Genomic DNA, 24410 nt, shown 5'->3' with positions numbered 1-24410 from the left:
TTGAACACATAGATATGAACATAATATTTTTTTATGAATATATAAATATTTTTAATAAATTTTTTTTCGGAAAAATCCTAGATTATTTTTTTAAAAAGCGAAATAATATATCAATAAATTAAGAAAATTAGAAATAAACCTATATATATATATATATATATATATATATATATATATATATATATATAGTTGCACTTATAAAATATTGATAGAAATAATGTCTCCTTATATTTTGCGTTATGCATTAATATAAATTTTATTTTTCAAAATTTAGTAAAAGTATAAATATAAATATTTTTATTAATCGCAGCTTTTAAGATAAAAAGATAAAATAGATATTTAAAAATATGAAATATTTAAAAAAAATTGAGAAACTTTGAATATTTTTTTTCAAGAAATAGATCTTTAATCTATATTTAACATAAGCGAAAATAAATAAAAATTTCATCAAATCGATTCCATTAATCGAAATAAGATTTATGTCACAAAAAATTGAATTGTAGAAAAAAACACTTTTAAAAAAATATTAAAAGAATATAAAATATAGAAAAATATAAAAAAATCATATTCCGAAATATAAAATGAGTCATATAATTAGTCGTATAATATAAAGAGCGGTTGGCATAGTATATGCATATTATGTAAGTTATACACATGTCGGTGAATCATCAACAGTTTGCGAGATCACATTCACCGATCGTGAGAAACGAAATTGTGTGACAGTTTCTCGAAGATGAAACGAAAGATTGTGTTAATCGGATGGGAGATCAGATCGAAAGTGAAGGATCGACGAAGAAATGATATTTATATAATAAGAAACACGCAAAAGGAATGTTTTTAAGAAAGTGTAGAATTTCACGAAATATATTCAATCTTCGAGTGATTTTTTTCCATTTAATGTCGTGCGGATGTGGAAAAAAATGCTTGATTTGAAGATACATCGTCGAAGGAATTTGAAAATTATACCATCGATTAAAAATCAACACGAATGTGAAAACGAATCAAGTAATATGGAAAAAGAAATGATCGAAGAAGGCGATATTCTAGAATTAGAACCAGTGATGGTTCCATCTGGTAATTATTTCTTTTTATATCTAAATATTTTGTTCAAATAACTTAAAAGAGATGTAGTTTTATATTAAAAAATAGAAAATGAAGTAGAAAATTTAAAAATTGATATCAAAGATTAAAACAAAAGTAGATACGCAAAAATATCCATTGAAACTTATTTTTCAATTTATAATTTAATTTTGTATTAGATAAAAACGATAGAAACGACTTTATCTGTTAATATATATTTTTTATTCTATAAAATTAAATTGCTTATAATTTGAAAAGTTTAAATAAATTCAATATTTATCAATTTTTGTTTGTGTCCAATATCTAAGATCATCTCTGAAATTTTATATTTACTTTTATATGTAAACTTGACTTAGAATTATTTTTTTACTTTTATTTTATTTTTTATACATTGATTATTTTTTTAAAATATATAAAACTAAATATGTAAGTATATATCATGTTCATTAATATTATTGTTAATATTAAAAGTTATATTTATATATGATCCAAACAGAATCAGTGGCGAATTCAGCAAGATAAGATCTCTAATTATAATTTCTATAACATTCAAGAAAAAACAGAATAAATATAAAATATTAATTATATTTATTTCTTTTTAAATATAATAATAACATAAAAAATATAATTTGAAACAAAAAATGTATAATACAATAAATATATATGTAAAGTAAAATATATAAATAAAAATACATCATTTTTATATTAAAACATAAAAATGAACAAAATTTTCAAATAAAATTTTCAAACAATGTAATCATTTTCGTTTTATTATTTTCAATAAGTAAAATAGTTGCTGTTTTGACGAAAAATTGTAATATTTTAATCGATGACCTTTTTGGAATTTTTTTCTTCGAGTTGAAAGCTTCTAGTTTTGATTTAACGTAAAATTAATATAATATCTAATTAATATTTTAATTTAAAGAATTTAATACTTATTATTATACTTATTATTATTATATTAATTTATACTTATTATTCAGATCCATCAGAATGGAACTCAAATCACATCATATCATGGATTTCATGGTGCACTAAAGCATTTTCTATAAAACCAATACCGAATACGATCAAATTTCCATCAACTGGCAAAGAATTATTAAAATTATCATCTGATTATTGGGAAAGCATTCCTGGTGGAAAAATTTTGGCACGACATCTTGGCTATCTTCAGTTCCAGGCAACCGGCATACAGACTCCAAATTTGTTACAAGAAAAGGAAGGCGATGGTAAGTAAGTAAACAGAATTTTAATTGAAAATAGATATAACATTATAACATGAATTTCCATCTAGATTATGTTGAAATTTGATGGATTCTATATATATTATTTTTAATTGTAATATAGGAAATTTTATAGTTAAATAAATTTTATAGTTAAAAATTTTTAGCGCTTATTTATTTCAATATAATTAAGAATAAATAGATTGAAATACAAAATGAAAATGAGTTATTATATTATTATTATACTAAAAAATTTTATTAAACAAAAATATTAAAGATTTATCATGTATTAATACATTCGTAGAAAATTTTTGGAAAGTCAATTAATAAAAGCCAAAAGAAATACAAAAGTTAATATATAAAAATATCGATAATTAAAATTCCGGAAATTTATTTATTAAATTATAAATAAGATTTTGAATTGAAATTTTTGAATATTGAATAAAGAGATAGAAATAAAGTGACAACTTTATCTTCGTCATATATTATCTTGTACTTGTATTTTTGTTTTCCTTCATCTAATGTAAACTTTTTATTTATAATTGTGTATAATTTAATAAATAAATTTCGATCGATATTTTTTTATATAAAAATCTTCTAACAAATCTTATTTTCAAAAAGGAAGGAAAAGAAGAGAGGAAATGAAATGTATAAAAAAATATTTTTAAATTTCTTTTTAAGATTTGTTTGTAATTTCTATTTTCATACATCTAATATGATAATTAATGAAATTCATTATTTTTATTAATTTATAAAAAATTATAAATAAAATTAAAAAAATTAAAAATATGTCTTTATAATATATCTATTTACATATATACGATAATTATATTATAGCATGATATATGATATAGATTATCGAATGAATGCAAATCTAATATCTTATATTTTTTGTTTTAAAAAGAGATAGAAGTCCACACAATTAAATGTAATTTTTTTTAAATTTTATTTTTGAAGAAAGGGACTCCATCTTTTTTTGAATCTGCTATTGTTATTAAAAATAAAATATTATTAGGTATTATGGTAAATTAGGTAAATAACTACTGACTTATTCATCTTATCAAAAATATATTTTTGTATAATTATATTTGCATAAATAAAAGAGAATTGCGTATCAAAACGTATCAATTATTGAAAAAACAAAAAAACTCAAAAAAAAAAAATTAAGAAACATTATAGAAATAATAAATATTTAACATATATCTATTTTTTAAATATATATACAGAATATTTAACATACATTTTTTATTTTTTCATTATTATTTTCATTCAAAATTAAAGATTAAAATATTTGTACACTGATTATAATTTACAAAAATCGATAGAATTCTCAACAGTAAATCCAAATGACGTGCGATTCATGGAGCTTAGAAAAGGTTAATAGGGGTTCAGGTTGGATTGAAAGTGACCGGAAGAGGCTAACCATTCCCCAGGGTCAATTCTAGTCCACTCGCGAACCTTATCTTAGGCTTTAACGATGGCGCGATCTATTAGAGATAAGAAGGGTCCGGCAGAAAAATAAATTTCATAGACGATAATAGTCTCTTGCTCCATTTTTTATTCTTATCAACCTTTCGATGAGAAAGAGATATCGATCGATTTGTATTATTAATCATTTATTCCATTCATCTTAACTTTCTCGGTCGTTTCTTCAAAATCGAAGATGATCCAAATCGATAAAAGAACACTCGTATTTTCAATTTTGAAAAATTTAAGTTTTACGGAAGAAGAAATTGAAAAATACAAAGAGGAAAGAGAAAGAGAGAAAAAAGAAACAGCATACGCAATAACTAAAGAGATAGATCTCGGGACAAAAAATATTTATTTATGTATATCTATCTACTCGAATCTTGTTTCAACCAACCAAAAGTTATTCCAATCTTTTTGCGCTTGGTTGCAAAGAGTACCAACTACAAGTGATTCCCATTGGCGAAAGAGAAAAAGAGCGATCCGGCTTTCGGTAGACGGGTGAGAAGCGAGAAGAGCGAGAATCTTGGCAGTGTAAGCCTCCGAGATATATCGTCCGTTTGAATAACGTTGTAGGTGCTCTTGGGGGTACACTCTGGGCCCGGCAGCGGCCGTTTATTAAACGAATCAGTGTTATCGTGGTGAGAGAGCTCTCATGAATAAACCATCGAGTGTTTAGGGAGGCGGAAAGGTGGTGGCACCACCACGCTTGGGGTTACGGCCTCGTAGTAACCGCTACCACCCTTCTCCTTGCCATCTATCCTGGCGCGGGAGGGGATGGAAAACTCAAACGGGCTAGGGATGGTAAGCTCGCCACGGGGTGCGAGTATATTGTTTTCTTGATGAGCGTGAAACATCTCCTGAATCTTTAACGCATACGGGATAATTTCACGCGTCATCTACATACACCGCGAAACTTCTTCAATGTGAAAACTATCTGAATCGTAACTTTATAGTATTATATATTTGTCAATTTTTTTTCAATATTTTTTATCTTTTGGAAATAGAACTTGAGTCTTTATACGTATAGTATACAGATATATTTACATGTTTCTGTATACACAGATTTTTGCTAATCGAAAATGCTTTTATCTTCTTTTAATTTGGCAATGAATTTAAGTATTATATTTATTAGATATATATTTATATTAATTGAATATTTGATTGATTTGATGTTAATTATAATATGAAATTATTATAAATTTTTTTCTTCATCGATATTTGTATCAATATTTTGTGATGTGCAATTTTTAATATGATATATTGAGAAATTTTTGGATTAAATCGTAGATATAGTTGAAAATATTAAAAATTTATATTAATTTTAAGAATTAAATAAAGAATTATTAAATTTGTGAAGAAAATTACTGACTTAAATTAACTTTTTATTGATTTAAAATCAAATCAATGATATATAAAAATTAAATTTTCAATATTTTTTGCTGATAAACTTTTTATAAAATTATATTTATTGAACATTCAATTGCATATATATTTTAAATAAATTGCAAATTTCAATTTTTAATAAAAAATATAATAAAAATTTTTATTAATTTATTATAAACATCTATATTTTATTAATTAATATATTATGTAAAAAAAATGCATGAAAATAATAAATAAGTTTAATTAAAAATCTTTCATGAATGCCTTTATTTGATGTAATTAAGGATGAAGATATTTCGAAAAAAAAATAAATAAAAAAAAAAGATTTCAAAAAAAAGAAATTTGAAGTTTAAAAAATTTGAATTTGGTTACCAATTTTAATATGCCTCCTTGTATTGGTTCTTTGCGATAATAACAATGAAAAATCCAAAGGTACAATCGTATATTCTACAAAGACGTCTATGGGAGTTGGAGTGGGGGCGATAAGGGCTGAAATCACCGGGGGCAAAGGTCGCTCAGTTACTCTCTGTCCACCGTCTAACGCGTTTTATTCCGCATATGTCGGCAGTTTATCGATATCCTTAATCGAAATTTTATACGATTCTATTCGTGCATGTACACAAATTTGTGCGCGTAACAAATGTGAACCACGTGGTTTGTTGTTTTTTCTTTTTTCCAATTAATAGAATTTTTACTCGATAATCAAAATCATTATCGAAAAAAGATATAAAATTATAATAAAATCCTCAAAAAAATAATATTTTAATAATTTATTTGTATATATATCGTTTTTTAATTGGACATTATTTTAAAGAAACATTAAATAAGTTTAAAGCTATTAAATAAAATTATATAATACGATAAATAAAAAAGATAATTTAAATACAAAGAAGTTTGTGAATTGGAAATCGAAATGGAATTTTAATTTAAGAATGGACTTTATTTCGAACGAATTAAGAGAAATTGTTTTATTGTTATGATATCGTAATCTTCGAACGAATTGTGACAAATTATTTTGAAAAAAAAAAATTAAATCTGAATTAATATAGAAAAACTTGAAGATTAAGCAATAAAGAATGATTTTAGTATTACATACCTTCGTAATGAAATTATTAACGGGCCTGCCTATCACCGTTGTTCACGCGGTGAAGGATTAAGGCATTGTTCGACGCGTAATGTGGAGAATTCAAACACATCCGTTGCATCTTCAGCAGGATAGCAGATTTCATCCTTCGGCAGCTGCCATTCTTTACAACGGTACTTATCTATTGTGTCATGTTATAATTTTATCACAAATTAAACATTATTGTGCTTCAAAAATACATAGCAGAAAAAAAATATGAAAAACATAATTACAGCTATTTATTTTAATTTTTCTTAATAATTTCCTTAATAATAAGAAAAGAGATTTTTACTGAAATTTAATAATTAATCTTATTTTATTAATTTATATAATTTTTATATTTTTTTTTATTATGAATTAGGATTTATTATACATTATTAAATTTTAAACTTACAACACTATTTTTACATTTTGTATTGTATAAATTTATAGTTTAAATTGAAATTTATAAATTAATTATCTTTTTTTTTATCTTAAACAAAATTATGATCGAAATTGTGATTCTATTTAATTATTTAAATAAAATCGATTTTTATCAAATTTAAAAAAAATAATTCATCATAAACATAAATTAAAATTTTATTTCATAATTCGAAAATATCATTATATTCAGAAAAAAAATTTTTTTCAAAAATCTACATAATATTTGAAAAAAATAAATAGCGTATTATATACAAAAATAACAAAACTTTGATCTAAAACAATTCCAACATTATCAAATCTCTTAAATTTTTCATACTTGCCAAAATTTCTTCTCTCTCGCCGAATAACTCGAAATTCACACTTTCGAGAAGAAAGTACGGATGAAAAAAACATGAGATAAATTAAATAGGTTAAAAGATAGAGAGAAAAGAGAAGGTAACAGTCGGTCGCTACCATCGCTTCTTTCAAGGTTTCGACGAATCGACCTCCAAGCAATCACAGCCCCTGGCATGCGTATTCTGTTTCTTGTCCACAGAGAGGTTCAGCCTCCTTCAACGAACTTGCTCCCTGATTGGATCAACAGCTGGAACCAGCGGTTCTGGGGCGGTCGGAGGCGGACAAGTTCAACTCTGGCAATTCCTGCTGGAGCTACTCTCGGATTCGTCGAATTCATCCTGTATCGCGTGGGAGGGCTCTAACGGGGAATTCAAACTTACCGATCCGGACGAAGTCGCGCGTCGATGGGGCGAACGGAAAAGCAAGCCGAATATGAACTACGACAAATTATCACGAGCGCTCAGGTAAAAATGAATATATGTTATATATTATATAATAATTATTATTATATTATATTTTTTGAAATTTTGATACAAAAATATCTATTTGTTATAAGTTTCTAAGTAAACATTGGATAATTGTTGATTAATTATCCGGAATTCAAACCGAATATTCAGTAATAAAATTGAATTTAATTTAATCTTCATTCAATTAAAACTATGATTTTTCTATAATTTTCCTTTATATTTTAATAAATAATGAATAAAAAGGAAATAAGATATTAAAATAAATATATCGATAAGTTTCATGATATATTTATCAAGAAAACTATGAAGATATTATTGTAAAATTAAGTTTCATATTTATATTGTTATTTTATAAATATATGCTCATGATCAGTCCTGATTAAATTTATAACGAATAAATATATTGCAATTTATTGAAGAAATTTAAGTGCCCGTATTTCAATATAATATTATATTAATTATTAATTATTATATTAATAATAATTGTTTTTTAATTATCAAAATAATTAAATAATAATTAACATAATTATAATTTTAAATATATAAGAGAAAAATTTTGTAATGTTTTCAAATAATTTATATTTAACATATTAAATGTATGCGCAATGACAAATTTAATAAAATAAAATTCCCAATGGTAAGTAAAATTTCTAAACTTTTAAAAGCAAAAAAAAAAAAAAAATAGACACAAAATATAAAATTATTTAATTATAAATTACTTAATTTTATCTCTTCTTTTAAAAAAATATTAATATAAAAAATATAATTTGAAATATAATAAATATTTATATACATAATGATAAATATAAATATTTAATCTAATCTAATTTAAGTATATCTATATAATAGTTATACATATACATATACAATATATATATATATATAGATAATAAATAATTACAACTATTTATTTATGTATTATAATATATGTAATATAATTATATGTACAAAATAAAATTTACTATTAAAAGGAAGAAAATTTAAATAGCATAATCATTTTCATTTTATTATTTCCAATAATTAGTTTTAATATTGTTTTAATAAAAAAAGAATTAATTTGTTTTTTCAACTAAAGACAAAATTAGAATTAGGAAATAATAAATTATATATATTTTAATGTAATGATAGTATTTATATCACTGATACTCAATACATTTTATAATTATAGACAAATCATAAAATGAAACCAATATATTTATAGTTAAATTTTAATTTTGAATTATTATTCAAATTAATTAATATGTAATTAATAATAAAATTTTATTAATTCATTCATTTATTGCCAAATATATATATATATATTTGATTTGAATGATATATTTGATATATTAATGATTATTGATTGAAAATTTAATAACTTATTATAGTATTATAGTATATTATATTATAATATTTAAATTAATATAAATATTTATTATCATCAATTTCAATATAAAATTTGTTATTATTGACTTTATAATTGTATTACAAATAGTGAATGACTCATCAAATTAAATACCTGTTAAATTAAATATAGCACGAATTTGTTAATTTTTATTGTAAATTAATTAAAGATAAATGTAATATATAAAATAATAATACATTGTACGCAAACTAAATATAGATATTTATCATAGATAGATAAATAAACAAAAATAAATAAGAATAAATTATATAAATACTTAAAGAATATTAAATACAGTAAAAACAATATAAATTTTTAATACATATTTATTCGTAATTATTGATTATAAAATATTTTTTATTATTTCTATTTAGATTACAACTAAAATATCATCCAATTTCATGATTTTAATTCAAATATTAATTATTAATCTTTTTTTATCATTCAATAAATTTCAAAAAATTTAAAAGACATCTATCTAAAATATATTTTGGAATTTTTTTAATATAATAAATAATATTTTGTTAATTTAGTCAATAATTATATATTTTATTAATTTTGTTTTTTAATGATACAGATATTACTACGACAAAAACATCATGACAAAAGTTCATGGAAAACGATACGCGTACAAATTTGACTTTCATGGATTGATGATGGCCTGTCAGACCCAAGCCGGTATTACATTGGAGATGTCTCCATCGTCGCGAGGTACAGGCGCAAATTGTCATCCTCATCATTCTCATCATTTATATCCAACAGGACCATCGAGTTCATCAGTATCAGCACCTCCACCACCTCCAGCGCCTCCACCACATCCATCACATTATTGTTGGCCTTATCACAGATATTCCCCACCAGCGTAACATAAAGAATTTATTGTTTTTCGTTTGTGAATAATTTTCTTAATGATTATATTATCTACATTATCTAATAATATTACATACATAATTGTAAAATTATTTTAAGGAAATAGATAATTTTTAAAATAATTGAAAAAGATTGTATAAACTTGATGATTACAATTTAATGATGATTAATAAATTTATTATAGCATACACATAATGTTAAATATAATATATGAAAAAAATATTCAAATATAAAATAAAAATGGACAAACTAATTATATATTTCTTGATAAGAATAAAATTATTGTATATATAAATAAATTAAATATTATCAATTTTTTATTATTTAAGTTAGATATAAAAATTTATATTTATGTATATCTCTAAAAAAATAATAGTAATAATAAGTCATTTCTGTAAACAAAATTTTAAATAAAATTTATAAGTACTTTTTGTTTAATTACAATGTACATAATTTCTTATAAATCTTTAAACATAATTTTTTATTTAATAATTATTAAAACATTTAATATAAAAAATATAATAAAATTAATTTTTAAATTCATTAATTCTAATTCATTAAATTTTCAGAAAATATTTTAATTATTCATTCTTATGATTATGAGAAATAGAAAAATTCAAATTTTTTGATTTTATGCTAAAATTTTGATTTTTTTAGATTAAAATTTTAAAAGTTAATATGAAAAAAATATTAATTTGAAATTAATTTTGTCTATATACTATTAAATAAATAATAAATAGCTAGCTTATATATTCTTATTTAATCTAAATAATTAAGTAATAACTCTTATATGAAAATTTACAATAGATAATAATAGACATTCATGCGCCATCTACAATGAATAGGTAATATTAGATTAAAATTTATTCTTTGGTGAAATAAATGCTAATGATTTCATTTGCTATATTTAGAGTTTATTATTTCAAAAGATATAACAAAAAATATCATTATATATTTTTTCTTAATCTATAATCTTATTTAAAAATTATAAATAATTATAAGTAAAATAATATTGAGAATGACATTAAAATGATTAAGATTTTAAAATTTTTAAGACATGCAATAAAAATGCAATTAAATCTATTTTGTACATTATTTAAATTTGCATATTATAGCTATTTTATATCTTGTATATAAAATAAAATTTATATTATTAAGAATTAAATATACATAAATTATGAATTTTTTAAATATTCTATAGATGTCACTTACATTAAATTCTTAGCCAATCAAAATTAACATTGACATAACCTAAATATCGTATGTTGAATTAAGCGCCATTTCTCTTTCTTCATAAGAAAAGGTAAATGAAAGCACGCTGTGAAGCGATGTATTGAATATCAGTTTATTGTAATATCATCATTATAATTTTTATGTGAAAATATTTTAAAATATGAACTCAAAAATAAAATTACTAACATTATTGTATTATTTTAGTTCTTCAGTCCTTAAAAAATATGTCAGACGTTGAAAAGTAAGTATGTTTTATATATTTCTTATAAAGATAAAATATTAACACATTTTTTTTAGTTTACGCTTTTTTGAAATTATTAAACCTCTCATTAAAACTCTATGTAATATTTATTGTCTTCATTGCAAAAATTATTTGAGTTTTAAAATTTATATAAAATTTAACCTCTTATGATACTATATAAAAATAAAATAATAATACAACTTATAGTTTTATATAAAAAATTTAAAATAATAAATAAAATAGATTTGAAATAAATAGAACCTAATTATTATTTTATTTTTAGTGATGATGTACCTTCTGCGATGGCAGCAGGAGGTGCAATGGATGTCAACACAGCCCTTCAAGAAGTTCTTAAAAATGCATTGATTCATGATGGTGTTGTACATGGTCTTCATGAAGCTGCCAAAGCATTAGACAAGTGAGTTTATTATATGTCATTTTATATATTTTTGTAAAATATAAAACCTAATGTATATTATTTTCATATGATGAAATATTAGGTTCCCTCTTCTGAGAAATACCCGTTACAAAAATTATTAATGCTGTCATGAACCTTATCTGATTTATTAAATAATTATTTCTCAATTGATAATTTAAATATCAAGTTTATTTATATTTACTTTATATATTATATTTTAGGAGACAAGCTATGCTATGTATTTTAGCTGAAAATTGTGATGAGCCTATGTATAAAAAATTAGTACAAGCATTATGCAATGAACATCAAATTCCTTTAATCAGAGTAGACAATAATAAAAAACTTGGTGAATGGGCTGGTCTTTGTAAAATTGACAGTGCTGGTAAAGCTCGAAAAGTTGTTGGGTGTTCCTGTGTTGTTATAAAGGTATAAATTATATAAAAAAATTAAAATTTTTTTTAACTCAAATTATTAAGTCATATGACATTTTATGATGAAAACAAGGCTCCCTCTACTGAGAGAACCCATATAATTAATAAACTATGCTGTGTTAATGCCTTTCTGATTTTAATAATTTAATATTGATTTTTTAACAATTTTTTTTAATTATTGAATTTTTTTTTAATTAAAGAATTATTTTTTTACTTTTAGGACTTTGGAGAAGATACTCCTGCAAAAGATGTTGTAATGGAATATGTCAAACAAAGTTCTGTACACTAATATCTTTTAATAAAATATTGGACATAAAATCGTACGTATAATTAATTTAATCCTTAAGTATTTTTAAATTTTGTATTGTAATAGAAAAATCAACTAAAATCTATTCATGAATAATTTTTAATTTATTTAATTTAATCATTGAAGACAAAATAATAAAAAGATGATAAAAATTTTTTTCTAAAAATAGTTTTAGAATTAAACCTTTTATTTATTTTCTATATTTTTTGTTATTTTGTCGCAAATATTTTTATGTTTAATCCAATCTTTTATTTGACATTCCCTGTAATGATTCAATAATAATTGTTTTGATCAAAAAATAATAATATTTTATATTAATAGGTTGTTGCAGATGAAATAGTCAAATTTTTAATAAAGTTATTAACATTTATAATTTTATAAAAAGTAATATTAATCAAATTTTGATTTAATAAATTGTGTTCATTATAAAACAAAATTATTATAATTAAAATCTTTTTCTTGTTATTAAAAAATCTAAAGATTATTTTTGATATTAATTTAAATTTTTCTTATCAAGAATTATTTATTTTTTTAATATAATTATTTTAAAAGCTTTATGCATTAAATTATAAATTTCTGTAAGAGAAATATGCTCAAATTGAAACTTAAATTATTATAATTTAATTTTTTTTATATTTTTATAATAAATAAAATATTAACTCAAATTATATTCAATTACTTTCAAAAACAGTAAAACAATTTTTTTTTAATTTTTTTGATAAATAATATAACATTATTTAATAAGAATATTCATTAATATAAATATTGAAAATATTGAAAATTTATATATTTTTGAAATCTGTAGTGCAACAACCTAATGAATGTATGAATTTAATAATTGAAAAGACTTATACCTTCCACAATACCAAGCTTCTTTACATTTGGAACAACGTTTTTTTGCTTCTTCATGACATAAAAAACATTCTTTAATATCAATGCAATCTAGTTTATCTAAATCATATGCATCACTTAAGATTTGAGCTGCATTTTTTATATAATCAGCATCTGTTGTGTATATAAATTTTGATTGATTTTTTGCTAATTTTTTCCATTTTTTATGATATTTCTCCATTATTGATGATCTTATCTAAAAACATAATTGTTTAATTAATATTGTAAATAATTCTAAATATATATATTTATCATGATAATTTTTAACCTGTGGTATGAGTTCCACATTTACTGCTCGTGATGCATTAGTATTAGGTGATGATACATTTAAATAATTTAACCATCGTTTTAAATCCATTAAAGGAGAAATTTGATCTACTACACATTCATGCAAATATTTCTGTAACTAAAACAAATTTTTTTTTATGCAAATATATATATATATATATATTATTTTATGCAATATACATATACAATCTTAAATATATAATATACTCTGTAATGATAAAATACTTTTAATAATTTAAAGAAAATTAAAATACCTTTAATAGTTTAAAGAATCTATGTTCAGTAATTTCGTAATAAGATGCACTTTTTGGATTAAGTAATAATTCTCGCAAACCTAACCAAATTTGTCCTTCTATCTTAGAAATCTTTTCCTCTTCATTTAATTTTGTTTTTCTCCAGCCACCATTATATGTCATATTTTCTCCTTAACAACCAATTTTATTGTAATTTATATTATATTTTTTTATATTCATAGAATAATAATTACCTTCTGTATTTTTTTTTGTCCATGGATGTTTCTCAATAAGTTCAACAAGCAAGTAGGGTACATCATGTGTAGTTAATAATCGTGATAATACATATAATGGTAATTTGTCTGCAAATTCAGCCAAGTAACGAAGAATTGAAATGCAACGTATACCAATATCAAATTCGAATTCTTTCTTTTTTTCAAAAATTTCTTCAAGACATGAACTAATTACAATAAATATTAATATTATTATTTAACTCAATTTAATAATTTTCCTATTAAAATTATATAAAGTTTTAGTAATAACTTACTTTGGATCTTTTACATTTTCATATATTTCAACATTCGATACATCAATGAGTAGAGATACAGATTTAACAGCATAATCAACAAGATCAAGAATAGAATCATTCAAAGTTTCTGCACTTTCACAGTGAAATAATACATTTTCTAATAAAGAAACTGCAATATCTTCGTGATAAAATATTGTGAATAGCATAAAAGTATTTTTTGGTTCTTCATTCATTTCTATCAAAAGTGGAAATACTTTATGTTTCCATATATCAATTTGTATAGCTTCATATATAAGAATAGGAATCTATATAGGGAAAGAAATATTAAAATAAGAAATTATTATATAGAAAATATTTTATTTACCTTCCCAAGAGAAACAAACCATTCCTTCGTACTTTCTTCTCGCAAGGCGTTAATTTCTAACACACTTTGTTCATTCAATAACATCAATCTTTTATGAAATTCAAACCATCTGAAAAGAACATTCAGATTATACATTATATTGTACATTTTTATACATTCAAATAAGGTTTTAATGTTTTAAGAAAAAAATTAACCCTTTTGTTCCAATATTTTCAAGATCAGATATTTGTAAATTATCAATAAATGACTCAATTTCCCAAGATGAAATAATATATTCCATTCGAGTTGACATTTTTATGATTAAGAAAAATATATGCTATAGGTAAATGGCAACCATTTGTAAACAAAATTCGTATTTGATATCTTCAATATATATATATGTTAATCATTAAATTTTTTAATTTTATGAAGATAATATAAAAATATATAGATAATACAAAAAATATATATATTCAAACTTTATTTTATTATTATAAAATAAGTTTTTTTTTTAAATTAATATATTTTATCATATTTTTTTTATTTAAAATTTTTTTAATAATAATCTATGGATAGAGCATAAAATATATTATAAAATTATTAAATTATTATTATTTTAATTCAGAACTCTCAATTCAAAAACTTTTATAAATGTTAATAATTTTTTAATTCATAATCATTATATTTATAATTATATTATACAATATACATCAGGATTACATCATACAATATAAATTTTTTAAAATAGGAAAATAATCGACATAACCTATAATTTCTATTATTTATTGAAAGTTAAAATCTATTTTAAAACAATGTTATTTACAATTTTTCAAATTTACATTCTAATTATATTAAATATTGTAAATATATATTCTTTTACAAATCATCAAATTAATGGTAATTAAAAAAATTAAATTGAAAATAAAATTATTTTATGAAAAGCCATGATTTTTAGTTAATATTTATATTTATCTCATAGATATCAATAACATTAAAAATATGTCTATAGTAAATGATATGGAATTAATGACAGTATCAGAAGAATTATTTAAAAAATCTCCTGATTTATTTAATTATGTGCATATAAATTATCAAAAACAAATATGTTTTAATAATTTTACTGATAATGCTTCTGAGAGGTAAAAATTTTATTATTAACTTTAATTTAAAAGTTAATTTTTTTAAATATATATATTATTTAACTTTAGGTTGTTAAATATATCATTTAATATTTTTCCAATATCAACAATAAAATCTCTTATAAAATTATTTGATAATTATAAATTAGATACTTATCAATCAGAAATTGTAACTAAGGAAGAAGATCTAGAAGAAAATGAATTTATTAACAATTTAATGAAAACAGATATAATGTTATATGTCATGCATTTTTTATCATCCAAAGGTTTCTTTAAAAATGACATATACATTCATAAAAACATTTTAAAGCAAATATGGTTTCATTTATATTCTCGAAGTAAAGGAATAAATGATAGTTCTGGATTTGAACATGTATTTATAGGAGAAAGAAAATCGCATAAAAATATTATAGGACTCCATAATTGGATTTTCTTTTTTTATGGAGAATCATCAAATAAAATTAATTATTTTGGATTTGGCAATAGTAAAAAAATTGTTAATGTAAGTAAAATTATAAATATATATAATGACATTTATTAAATCATTTTAAAATGATTTTTTTAGAAGGCAGTCATCTTAGAAATATATTTCACTTATATTGGAAAACATAAAAAATCAAGTATGTTTATTGGAACAGCTCCAGAATTGGAAATAGCACTTTATACACTCTGTTTTTTCACAAGACCAAATAAAAAATGTAAATTATCTTTTGCGGGAATTAAATTTGATATTCAAACATATATGTTGCAAAATAATGATTTAAAATTTATTGCAACTGCTTTTCCTATTGCAAAATAGAATATTATTTTAAAATATTATTTTAAATTAAAATATTTTAATATTATTTTTTTATATCATATAAATCAAGATAAAAAACTATGAAAGTAGAATATTTTATTTGTTAAAAACACAAAAGTAGATTAATTACAATGAAAATATTATATATGTTCTTAAAGTATAAATAATCATTTATACAAAAAAGAAAAAAAATTATTATATGATATTTAGGAACTTTTCAAGTTAAATCGACCACATGACTATCATGGTTATATTCATTATCAGATATTTTTTTTTTGATATTTTGTTTTCTTTTTTTTTTTGATATAGAAGAATTTGAGAATGTATTATTATCATTTTTATTTAAAGTTTCTTCTACGTCATTTTCTGATAATTTAAATTTTTTAGAAACTATTGGAGAATTGTTAGAAGAACTACAATCTATAAAATCTATTTCCGAATCACTTGTATCATTTTCTATTGGATAATCATATATCCTTTCTTGTTCATGTTTAGTATCGTACACAAATGTCTGTAAATAAAATTTAAGATAAATATAATCAATTATTATTATTTTAATTTTTCTTAGAAGTATTTTTTATATTTAATTTCAGACCTTTTCAATTTTTTGTTTTGTGCAACTTAATAAAGTACTTGTACTTGATATATTTTGATTACTTTTTTTTGATGAACTTTCAATCAAGTTTTCTTTAGAGACATTATTCTTATTTTCTGATTTTTTAATTTCTAATTCATTATTATATTTATCACTAATACCAAGTATCTCTTCTAATTCATCAACCCGTTTTTGTAATGCCATATTTTTGCTTTCTGAAAATGCTAATTTTTCTTCAAAATCCCTAAAATATATATAATGTATATAATACTCATTCAAATTACAATTTAAAATTTTTAATCTATAGATATTACTTAACAAATATCTTACATTTGTTTTGACTGCTCTTCTAATGATGTATCATTTTTCATATTAACTTTAGAAAGTTTTTCTTGAAGCTTCTTAATACTCATGCGTAATTGTTTACATTTATTAAATCTTCCAATTAATTCTCTGTAAAAATTATTATATTGATGATTATATAATTTTTTTGAATGTGCTATAAATTGTTTTAAATATATTATATATTACTAACTTTTTCATAATAGAAATATACATAGTAAGTGTTTCAGGATCTTTAGTTTTTCCAACCATTTTACTAACATCACTAATAGGTGCATGTAATAATACCTGTATTCTAAAATACATAAAAAATACACAAAAAACATAAAAATATAATATAAAATGTAATATATATGTACATATGATAATTACGTACGGTTTAAGATCTTCAATCTTATTTTTTAATTGAACAATTTCTTTTTTTAAATTATCACAGTGTGAACTTTGCTCTTTAAAGTAATTAATTTGTTCTTTCAAAGCATGTATTGCTGCATTTTTTTTGTTAATTTCACTTTCTACTTTTCGAACCTCTTGTTTTAAACCAGCATTTTGTTTTTCTAAAGTAACATTTTTTGAAGAATAATATTGAATGTCTTTTTCCTTTAATAAAATTTGAAATTTTAAGTTATCCACTTTCTCTTGTAATGTAGAACCTTGAAATTCAACTACTTCATTACTTGGAAATGTGAAATAGAGCCTATGTATTTTACTTTGTGTGACTTTTTCTCTACATTGTGGACAACTTTTTGATCTAAAAATAAATTATAATCATAATCATATAATTATAATCATATATTATGAAAAAGAAATGAATTAGAAATTGAATTGATACATGCTATGAGTTAAATTTTCACATTTTCTAATAAGATGTTTTATTATTTTTTAATATTTATTTACCTTTCAAGCCATTGTGTTAAGCAATGCAAATGAAATACATGTCCACATCTTGTATAAAAAATATCATCTGATTGTATCAACTGTTCGCTACATATAGAGCAAATGACGTTCATTTTACGTTAAAATAAATAATAAGCATATAGATTAATTTATGTTAAATTTATTATTATTATTTTTTGTTAATTGTAATATCAATATTATTTAGTTTTTACTTTCCGAAAAAGAATCTAAAATCAATTTAATATAATATAATTTGTTACGTTCTAATTCAAGATCTAATTCAAAAAGGTTATACATGTGCTATCAAACAGCATTAGTCTGAAATGTCATTGGTAGGATTACCCTCAGAACTTTGAATTTAGTATTTGTACAAATGAGTATACAATTTTACTTTATTTATAAAATAATATTTAAACGTATTTGAATATGTATTATACATCATATATAAAAGTAATTGTAAATAATAAAAACAAAGATATGTCACTTTTAGTTTTTAACAATAAAATATATATTATACTTTTTTGTATAATATTTATATTTACAGGATAGCCAATTGAAATCTCAGTTAAAGCAAATTGTCTTTATGACAAATGTATATTAACTTTTTTATGATAATTGTCATCATTAATAATAAACATTTCTCGCTGTTTTTTTTTATTTTTTTTATCGCAAAATGTATAATGCAAGTATATATAAATTATACAAGTATCTTTAAAAATATTTAAACTCTAAATTCATTTTTTAAAAAATAATATATCTAATTCACATTTATTTTACGTGTAAAAATATCAATAGAATTCAACTAGAGATACAAAAATTTGCAATGTTTCCTAGGGAATTTTCTACAGTTTCTTATTTAGTTGTCGGTCAGTATTGCAGGCCATAACAATCGATTTACTCTGCAAATTTCAGCTATTCGAAACTTCGCGAAGAAGGAACCAGTTACCAGTGGTACCTTCTCGAAAGAACGTCTTTCTCAAAAGCACTAGCTTATATCGGAGAATTGCCGGCATACATGTGAGTGCGCGAGTTAACATCGAACTTTTCATTAACTTATTATTAATAATTATTATATTGGTGTATTTAATATTGTTGTTTATATACAGTAAAACGAGGAAGCTTGTTTTTTGAGGTGGGTGTTCATGTCGTCTTAACTTGAATAAAGATACTGAAATGAATCTGAATAATATGAATTAGATATATTTCACATTTTTCAATTGTTATTTTTTTCAATTGTTTTCTGTGATTTATTTATATGTCATTAAACAATTGCATCATATTCTACATTAAAACATTCATGTAAAATGTCAGCCATTTGTTGGTTAAATGATTTTTATTGATAATAAATCAACGTCACCTGTTTTTTACGTTAGATAAAAAAATATATTTTTATGAAGAATTAACTATTCTTTGTATATACATTGTTGAAAATAATATATATAATAGAAATATATCCAATAAATATACAAAAATAAAATTTTGTTATATATAATCTCTATTCTTATTATTTTTTTTATCATTTATTGAAATACATAAATAATTTCACTTTGTTTAAAAAATCTTCATAGAAACATATAATAATAGAATCGCATATATACATATATACGTAAGATATGAATATATTTTTTAATAATATATTTTTTATATATTACATATATGTTATTATATTTACTTATTAAAATTATGAGTCTTATATTTACAAATATGTTTTTTTTTCAAAATATGATATATTTTTTTTGTAATTAATAATTTAATATTAATTTAATTTATATACTGTATTATATAGATCGTAATTTTTTAAATATTAAATTTCATTCAGATTTAAAATGGACATTTAAATCTTTGATTAATATGATATTTTAATATTATATATTATCATTATTATTAATTTTTTCGTAAAAAAAAATTAATTTTTATGATTAATAGTTATATTTGAAAAACTATTTATAATGTTATTGAAATACATAAAACAAATAATTATACTTGATATTGAAATATCATTAATATTTTAAAATATAAATTATTTCATTATAATTTAGGATTTCAATGCTTTATATTTATGTTTATATTATATTTAAATTTTTTTCAATATTTTTATTCTATTCTATAGAATGAAAAAATATACTAATTTCGCGCTTATTTTCGACGCACATGCTGTTTGCCGAATTTTACCGAAGTTCATCGAATTTTATCGAAATTTCACGAAGAAGTACGATCAAAGACGAAATTCATGACAGTCGCAAATCTCAACAAAGTCGAGAATATTTTCTTAAAAAAAATTTTATAGAGTAATTAAATATATATGATGAATAACATATATTGACATATCGATTATTTTAACTTATATTTTACTTTCTCTTTGACTTATATTTTCATATATCATAAATATATCATAAATATTTTTATTTTAAAAAAATCATAATAAAATTTCATTTATTTATTTATTTTATTTATTTAGTTGATGAATTTATCTTTTAAAAAAATTGATTAATTTTAAATTATATATTATATTAAATAATAAAAATATTTTTTTATTTATTAATAATTGCATAAAAATAAAAATTATTTATTTACAATATTATTTATCATTGATTTTTTTTTCATAATCTAAATAATTTGTTTAACTTGTTTAATTAATTAATCTCGAATACGCTGTATATTATCATACATTTTGCTTAACATATTTTTGTGATGTAAATGAAATAAAAATATTTTTTGTAAATGCAATGAAAATACAAAAAATTTTGAATATATTTAAAAAGAAAATAAATATGGATAATAATATATCTAATTTTCGACCATTTCTCGTTGTTTAATAGTTTTTTATGGTTAAACTAATCATATATAATCAATTGTGTATTGTTTGCAACTCGACAACTTTTCTTAACGTAAGTACATTAGATTTCAGTAAAATAATTTTTTATAAAGTAAAACATACTATATGTCGCATGCGCGACGCGTGCCAATTTTCTTCGTTATCCTCTAGCTTGTTATTAGCTAACATCAGCACGTGACGATAACGTGACGATAACATTTTTTCTTTTATGTCTTAAAGAAACATTAAGACAATATTTCAGCAGGAAAGTAGAATTCTCAATTAATTTCATATTGATTTTATATTTTATAATTAAAAAAATACTTCATAATTAGATGGCTTAAACGTCATTTAACTTAATTATTATAATAATTATAACATTGTTATAATGTTGTTAGAATAAAGACAAAAATATCTATAAAAATTTTCATTTTTCACGTAATGTATTAACAAAACAATGATATCAATAATTTTAATTCTTCTAAATATTCATAGAAAGTTGATTTTCTAATAGATTATTCACGAGAACAAATAATAATGACAACTTGATAATTAGTGACTTTTCGAGAAATTCATTCAAATTCAAATTATCATATTCATAGATAATGCGAAATTAAGTCTGCAGAAGTCAATATTTTTTCTGTGTAATTTTATGTTATTAGTATGTATTTCAAATATCAAAGTATTCTCAGATTATTCAACTTATATGCGTATGAACTTTTTTTAGCTATGATATGAATTTTCATATTAGAGAATTGAAACTATATGTGCAGATGAAGGATTGTCATTAGGATTTTCATTATATCTTTTTAGCAGAGGAAATATTTATATTTTAAAGTTTTAAATCAATATTAAATTTAAATTTACTTTTAAAATGTATATATAAAATATTTGCATAATAATTTTAATTATATTTTATTTTAATTATAATTTTATTTAAATTTACAAAATTGAAAAAAGAAAAAGTTTAAAAATTTTGATTTCATCTCCTCAAAAGAGATTTTTAATTGACAAAAAATTCTTCCGTATTCTATCATATTCTATATATATACAATTTTTATTTAATCAGAATTTTAAAATTAGATGAATTTCTTTATAAAATAGATCAAATATTTTTATGAACTGTATATGAAATTTTATTCGTACCATCAATGGATTCTTTTTTTTTAAATATTTAAAATTGAAATGTATCGATAAAATAAATATTAAAATAAATATAAAATAAATATTTGATATTCTATCAAAATCAATAGATCCATCAATTTTTTGTTTTTCATTTAATAAATTTTAGTTTTTTAAGTTATTAATTATTACACAATTTAAATTATTACACAATTTATTTATTATTAGTTGTAATTTTTCGAATATTGAACTTGAAACATGAAAGTTTACAAAATATGGTTTTAGCGTGTATGTATATTATGTATAGTCTTCCTACTTTTTTTATCTTGAGAAAACGAGAAATATGTAACTTCGACAAATCTGACCTTAAATATTTACTAGGACGATATGTTTCATTGTCAATGAAACAATTCAATCAACTTCTTACAAAAGATATACGCGATAATGGTATATATATTTTTAGAAAATCAAAGTTTTTTAATTTGTTATAATTTCATATTCAATTTTTATAAATTTCATCATTTTTCTATTTACTGACTACGTAATTACTCATTATTAATTGCTATTAATAAAAAATAACTTGCAAGTATATAAAAATCAATAAATAGTTTATTCGAATAAAAAATAACATTAAAAAATAAATAGAAAAAAATGATTGTACTTTTTTTTCTTATGATTCACATATGTATATCAAATAAATTATTTAGATTAGTATACGCATAAAAAATGTATTAATTAAATTTTTTCAAACCTCCAAGATGTAAAATCGTTATCATGTTGCATATATATATTGTATATATATGTATAGTATATATATTGAGATGTTTTATTTTTCATTGATTAATAATATGAGCTATCCTTCATAATAACGAAAACAGAAAATAATTAATCAAATTTAGAAACAAATTATTCGCCATCGATGTTTGTCTTATGTTGATATAAAATAATTGCGTTTAGCACACGGCGCATTATTTCATTTATAAAGAATGAAAAAAGTCAATAAATCAATATAATATAATATCGATTATGCGTTACTAATCGTTTATCTGTTGCATATGTATTGATAATCGAATACCGATACAATGTGTACAGCTGATCGCAACATCGACAGCGTATATGTCCTATTAAAGAATTATAAGATAATGAGTGATAACCCTGATCGTCTGTCATGACACGCGACATTGTTATAAAAAGAGAGGGAGAAAAGAGGAGTAGGAAAAAAGAGGGAACGAATACCGAGGATGAAGAAAGAGGAAACGATATATATTTACGTATAGTAATGGTAAAATGGCTGTTTTTGACAGTGGAAATGGTAAGTGTGTAGTGATGATGATGATGATGGTAATTGTGATTGTGGAGATGTATACGAGCAACCGTATAATATACATTGGATGACTAAAAGGTCGCGGCCCCGTCATTGATACGGATGGAGAGAGCGCACTTTGGACCAATTCCTCGCGACAGCTAACTCAAATAAACTCAGGGGAACGCGGCGTTACTACTTCAGTGCTACTTCGGCCACACACCGCGGCACAGTCGCATTGATCAATCAATTATTCTCTTTTTTTTCATCTATTAAGAGATCTTTCTTCCTCTCTTTTTCTTTCAATCTTTCACTTATTATTCCTTACTATTATTTCTTTATCCTGAATAAATCGATTTGTATCACGCATTATTTCCTCTATTATTGTTTCTCTTTCTTATTCATTATTCCTTTTATTATTTCTTTCCTTCAAATTACCCTTGTGCATAAAATAAAGGAACGAACTAATTCACTGTGACTTAATCACGCACAGATAATCAGGGTTCACGATAGAACGCTCGTTTGCACTACTTGAAAAAAGAAATAGAGAAGAAGCGAAGACATCGAGCGAAAATAAACGAGACCAAACGAAACTAGACGAGACGAAACATCGGAACTATTCTGCCCGCGAGTACGCGACACTAAGCTGCCCAACTATAAAGGAAACAACACGAGGAACGGCGAAGTGTTGTCTCTCGCGCGGCACTCGACAACGAGGAAAGACT

The 24410-nt window shown here is 21.8% G+C and overlaps 5 protein-coding genes across 15 annotated transcripts in view; 4 read left to right on the top strand and 1 right to left on the bottom strand.

The window, feature by feature from the left end:
* The first annotated feature begins 542 nt into the window (after window positions 1–542).
* On the top strand, window positions 543–10197 carry LOC107993520 (DNA-binding protein D-ETS-6-like). Its single transcript, XM_017049976.3, has 4 exons — window positions 543–1074; window positions 2064–2309; window positions 7238–7502; window positions 9467–10197. Exons 1-4 carry the CDS (start codon window positions 909–911, stop codon window positions 9753–9755), a joined length of 966 nt encoding a protein of 321 aa, XP_016905465.2. The 5' UTR covers window positions 543–908; the 3' UTR covers window positions 9756–10197.
* Window positions 10198–10988: 791 nt separating this feature from the next.
* LOC107993485 (small ribosomal subunit protein eS12) lies at window positions 10989–12400 on the top strand. Of its 2 annotated transcripts, none has more exons than XM_017049918.3 (5): window positions 10989–11062; window positions 11197–11233; window positions 11517–11651; window positions 11873–12077; window positions 12303–12400. In XM_017049918.3, the coding sequence occupies exons 2-5, from the start codon at window positions 11217–11219 to the stop codon at window positions 12369–12371; spliced, it is 426 nt and encodes a 141-aa protein (XP_016905407.1). In that variant the 5' UTR covers window positions 10989–11062; window positions 11197–11216; the 3' UTR covers window positions 12372–12400. The 2 variants fall into 2 exon arrangements, with proteins under 2 accessions (XP_016905407.1, XP_016905405.1); XM_017049916.3 differs by having other exon boundaries at window positions 11039–11109.
* Window positions 12401–12474: 74 nt separating this feature from the next.
* On the bottom strand, window positions 12475–24410 carry LOC107993484 (zinc finger MYND domain-containing protein 10). 5 transcript variants are annotated; one of them, XM_062075941.1, is made up of 13 exons: window positions 18446–18672; window positions 17925–18299; window positions 17742–17843; window positions 17537–17659; window positions 17207–17450; window positions 16833–17122; window positions 14695–14803; window positions 14349–14635; window positions 14056–14261; window positions 13823–13992; window positions 13549–13686; window positions 13244–13476; window positions 12475–12651 (listed from the first exon to the last, which is right to left on the bottom strand). In XM_062075941.1, exons 1-13 carry the CDS (start codon window positions 18556–18558, stop codon window positions 12576–12578), a joined length of 2466 nt encoding a protein of 821 aa, XP_061931925.1. In that variant the 5' UTR covers window positions 18559–18672; the 3' UTR covers window positions 12475–12575. The 5 variants fall into 5 exon arrangements, with proteins under 5 accessions (XP_061931925.1, XP_061931922.1, XP_061931923.1 ...); XM_062075938.1 differs by lacking the exons at window positions 16833–17122; window positions 17207–17450 and adding an exon at window positions 23769–24410 and having other exon boundaries at window positions 18446–18532; XM_062075939.1 differs by lacking the exons at window positions 16833–17122; window positions 17207–17450 and adding an exon at window positions 24124–24262.
* On the top strand, window positions 15426–17256 carry LOC107993486 (endoribonuclease CG2145). The gene is made up of 4 exons (XM_028664668.2): window positions 15426–15570; window positions 15653–15812; window positions 15882–16314; window positions 16378–17256. Exons 1-4 carry the CDS (start codon window positions 15486–15488, stop codon window positions 16609–16611), a joined length of 912 nt encoding a protein of 303 aa, XP_028520469.2. The 5' UTR covers window positions 15426–15485; the 3' UTR covers window positions 16612–17256.
* The window catches only part of LOC107993483 (uncharacterized), a 54977-nt gene continuing 49270 nt past the window's right edge, over window positions 18704–24410 (top strand). Inside the window, exons 1-2 of one of the 6 annotated variants that reach the window (XM_062075932.1) lie at window positions 18704–19462; window positions 19552–19577. The gene's annotated coding sequence lies outside the window, so the exon portion shown is untranslated. Of the gene's footprint in view, window positions 19578–24410 lie in introns of all 6 variants that reach the window. The other 5 variants (XM_062075935.1, XM_062075931.1, XM_062075930.1 and 2 more) reach the window with 5 other exon arrangements.

This window comes from Apis cerana, linkage group LG6 (assembly GCF_029169275.1).
Source record: "Apis cerana isolate GH-2021 linkage group LG6, AcerK_1.0, whole genome shotgun sequence".
In the NCBI taxonomy this organism is placed as follows: Eukaryota; Metazoa; Arthropoda; class Insecta; order Hymenoptera; family Apidae; genus Apis; species Apis cerana.
The sequence above is the reverse complement of the archived record's forward strand: the minus strand, read 5'-3'. Positions and strand labels throughout refer to the sequence as shown.

Excerpts from the sequence above, each read along its gene's own strand:
- LOC107993520 (XM_017049976.3), top strand. The coding sequence starts at position 909 with ATGTGGAAAAAAATGCTTGATTTGAAGATACATCGTCGAAGGAATTTG. Across the intron at positions 2,310-7,237 it reads ACAAGAAAAGGAAGGCGATG|AGAGGTTCAGCCTCCTTCAA; the intron begins GTAAGTAAGTAA and ends TCTTGTCCACAG. Across the intron at positions 7,503-9,466 it reads AAATTATCACGAGCGCTCAG|ATATTACTACGACAAAAACA; the intron begins GTAAAAATGAAT and ends TTAATGATACAG.
- LOC107993485 (XM_017049918.3), top strand. Across the intron at positions 11,652-11,872 it reads GCTGCCAAAGCATTAGACAA|GAGACAAGCTATGCTATGTA; the intron begins GTGAGTTTATTA and ends ATTATATTTTAG. Across the intron at positions 12,078-12,302 it reads GTTCCTGTGTTGTTATAAAG|GACTTTGGAGAAGATACTCC; the intron begins GTATAAATTATA and ends TTTTACTTTTAG.
- LOC107993486 (XM_028664668.2), top strand. The coding sequence starts at position 15,486 with ATGTTATTTACAATTTTTCAAATTTACATTCTAATTATATTAAATATT. Across the intron at positions 15,813-15,881 it reads ACTGATAATGCTTCTGAGAG|GTTGTTAAATATATCATTTA; the intron begins GTAAAAATTTTA and ends ATTTAACTTTAG. Across the intron at positions 16,315-16,377 it reads ATAGTAAAAAAATTGTTAAT|AAGGCAGTCATCTTAGAAAT; the intron begins GTAAGTAAAATT and ends TGATTTTTTTAG.
- LOC107993484 (XM_062075941.1), bottom strand. The coding sequence starts at position 18,558 with ATGAACGTCATTTGCTCTATATGTAGCGAACAGTTGATACAATCAGAT. Across the intron at positions 13,687-13,822 it reads GATTCTTTAAACTATTAAAG|TTACAGAAATATTTGCATGA; the intron begins GTATTTTAATTT and ends AATTTGTTTTAG. Across the intron at positions 12,652-13,243 it reads GAAGCTTGGTATTGTGGAAG|GGAATGTCAAATAAAAGATT; the intron begins GTATAAGTCTTT and ends GAATCATTACAG.